The sequence below is a fragment of the Oryx dammah genome, unplaced genomic scaffold, assembly GCF_014754425.2.
Source record: "Oryx dammah isolate SB20612 unplaced genomic scaffold, SCBI_Odam_1.1 HiC_scaffold_4, whole genome shotgun sequence".
Taxonomy (NCBI): domain Eukaryota; kingdom Metazoa; phylum Chordata; class Mammalia; order Artiodactyla; family Bovidae; genus Oryx; species Oryx dammah.
In genome coordinates this window covers 89,061,839-89,063,725 of record NW_024070188.1, presented here as the reverse complement: position 1 = coordinate 89,063,725, position 1,887 = coordinate 89,061,839, and the positions used below count along the sequence as shown (strand labels likewise).

Sequence of the window (1,887 nt, the reverse complement as noted above, 5' to 3'; positions counted from 1 at the left end):
GCAGATGATTGCTTTGTATTCTGTGCCATCTGTGGAATGACTTCTTGTGGTTTCCTACCATTTTATAGCATATTTTAACGGCATTATTGAAGTATGATTTACATGTTAAAAATACATTCAAATGAACAATAAAGTGAGTTGGTAAACGCACGACCACGCCCCCGCTGTCTGACCGCAGCACCTCCCCCACCTGCGGCCGCCTCCAGCCGGGCAGCACGGACCTGCTTTCTGCCTCCGGTGTGGCCTCTGTGCACGTGCCGTGGACTCGTGTAAATCCTGTTCTCCGGTTGGCATGATTTTTTGACACTTGTCCACAAACCAGTACTTTGCTCCTACTTACTGCTGAATGGTTTTCCTGCGTCGTTTTGTGAAACCTGTACTTTATGGGCCTATGTTTTGGAAGCTTTATTTCTGAAACGGTCTTGGCAGGCCCGTCTTGTGGTAGAGAACGAAGACCAGGATCCAGACGCGGGGCAGAGGCCCTGTGCTGTGTTCATCAGCTGCCCAGTGGGGGCTGACATCCGTTCCTGGTGCCTTCCCTGGGAGAAGCCCCACTTCTGCATCCCTGCCTGCACCCCCGCGGGGTTCCCGTGTGTGTGTGTCTGGGTGCGTGACTGCCGCCGCTCGGGCACTCGTAGAACGGGGCCATGCCCGCATCCATTCTTCCTCACGGCAGGACCGTCTGTGGCTCACAGGTCATCCCAGGCAGTGAGTCAGGTAACCAGGCGCACGTGCAGGGGTCAGGGGTTAGCATCTGCTTTCCGGCTCTTCAGCCATTTGAAACATTCTCAAGTCGCAGGTTAAAGGGACACGCCCATCTTGGAGGCGAGCAGGGCTGCATTGACCCTGGAGACAGAAGGCAGGGCGGCAGGCTGTTCAGATTCCCCGTGACCCCCACAGCGGGCAGGGGCAGGGTAGGCAGCAAGGGGCACACAGAGCCCAGAAGGGCTTTACATCTTCCCGCCCACGGCCCATGCCTTCCAAGCCCTGCAGAGCGGGACAAAGGGACAGCGGGAACCGAGTTCCCGGACCGGCCAGCCACCCTCCAGGGGCCTCCTGTCTGTGGCCTGGAAGCCTCTCCCAGACCCTCTCAGACGGGGCAGCTCAGGGGCCCCAGGGCTCACCCAGCATGCTGGCCGGCCGCAGGGGTGGAACCCACCTGTGGGCCCACGCTCCCAGCAGCGGAGAGGTCAGGAGCCTTCGGGGAGACCTTGTCTGGGGGCTGGCCTGGACATCTCTGGGTTCACCTCCCTCCAGGTGTGAAGGCAGGCGGGGAGCCATGCGGACAGGGGTCACCTGGTCCTCGGGACGCCTCTCCAGCTCCTCCAGACTTCCTCGCGGTGGCCCTGGGTCTGCAGTCCACGTCGGGGGCCTTGGGGCCACGATGGGGCTATGCCCAGTCCCCGATCTGGAGGAGGAAGTGGTCCGCTGGGGAGAGGGGTCAGCAGGAGCAGGGTGGAGCCCACCACGTGTTTATTTGCATTCCAGGCATCGCGGCTACTTAGGAGCCTGGACCTTGGCCTGGCCCCAGTGCCAGCGTTTTCCCAGCCAGGAGCTCACAGGGTCCCCGGAAGCCGGCAGCTAGGTGAGTCTGGGTGCGGCGCCCCGCCTGCGGCCAGACGGCAGAAGAGGGCCCCGTGCGTGGGGACATGCTGCCTCGTCCCTCGGGGGGCATGCCGGCTGCCGCCGCTTCCCGGCCCTGACTAGTCCTCCCCACAGAAGCAGACAGAGGACCCTGGTCCTGAGAACTGCGAGCGCCAGCGGGATGACAGAGGAGCTCCGGGACGTCCTGGTGCTGCTGCCCACGCGGGAGCGGCTGCGGCTGGCCGTGGGGGTGAGCGTGGAGGGGAGCAGGGCCTGGGGTCAGCGGGGGCCAGGGGTGAGTGT

General features: G+C 62.6%; 1 protein-coding gene across 1 annotated transcript in view; it reads left to right on the top strand.

Annotated features, from left to right (window-relative positions):
• Positions 1–1,765: 1,765 nt before the first annotated feature.
• The window catches only part of FRMD1 (FERM domain containing 1), a 7,903-nt gene continuing 7,781 nt past the window's right edge, over positions 1,766–1,887 (top strand). The window contains exon 1 of the mRNA XM_040238764.1: positions 1,766–1,834. Coding sequence (XP_040094698.1) covers positions 1,766–1,834 — 69 coding nt within the window. The remainder of the gene's footprint in view (positions 1,835–1,887) is intronic.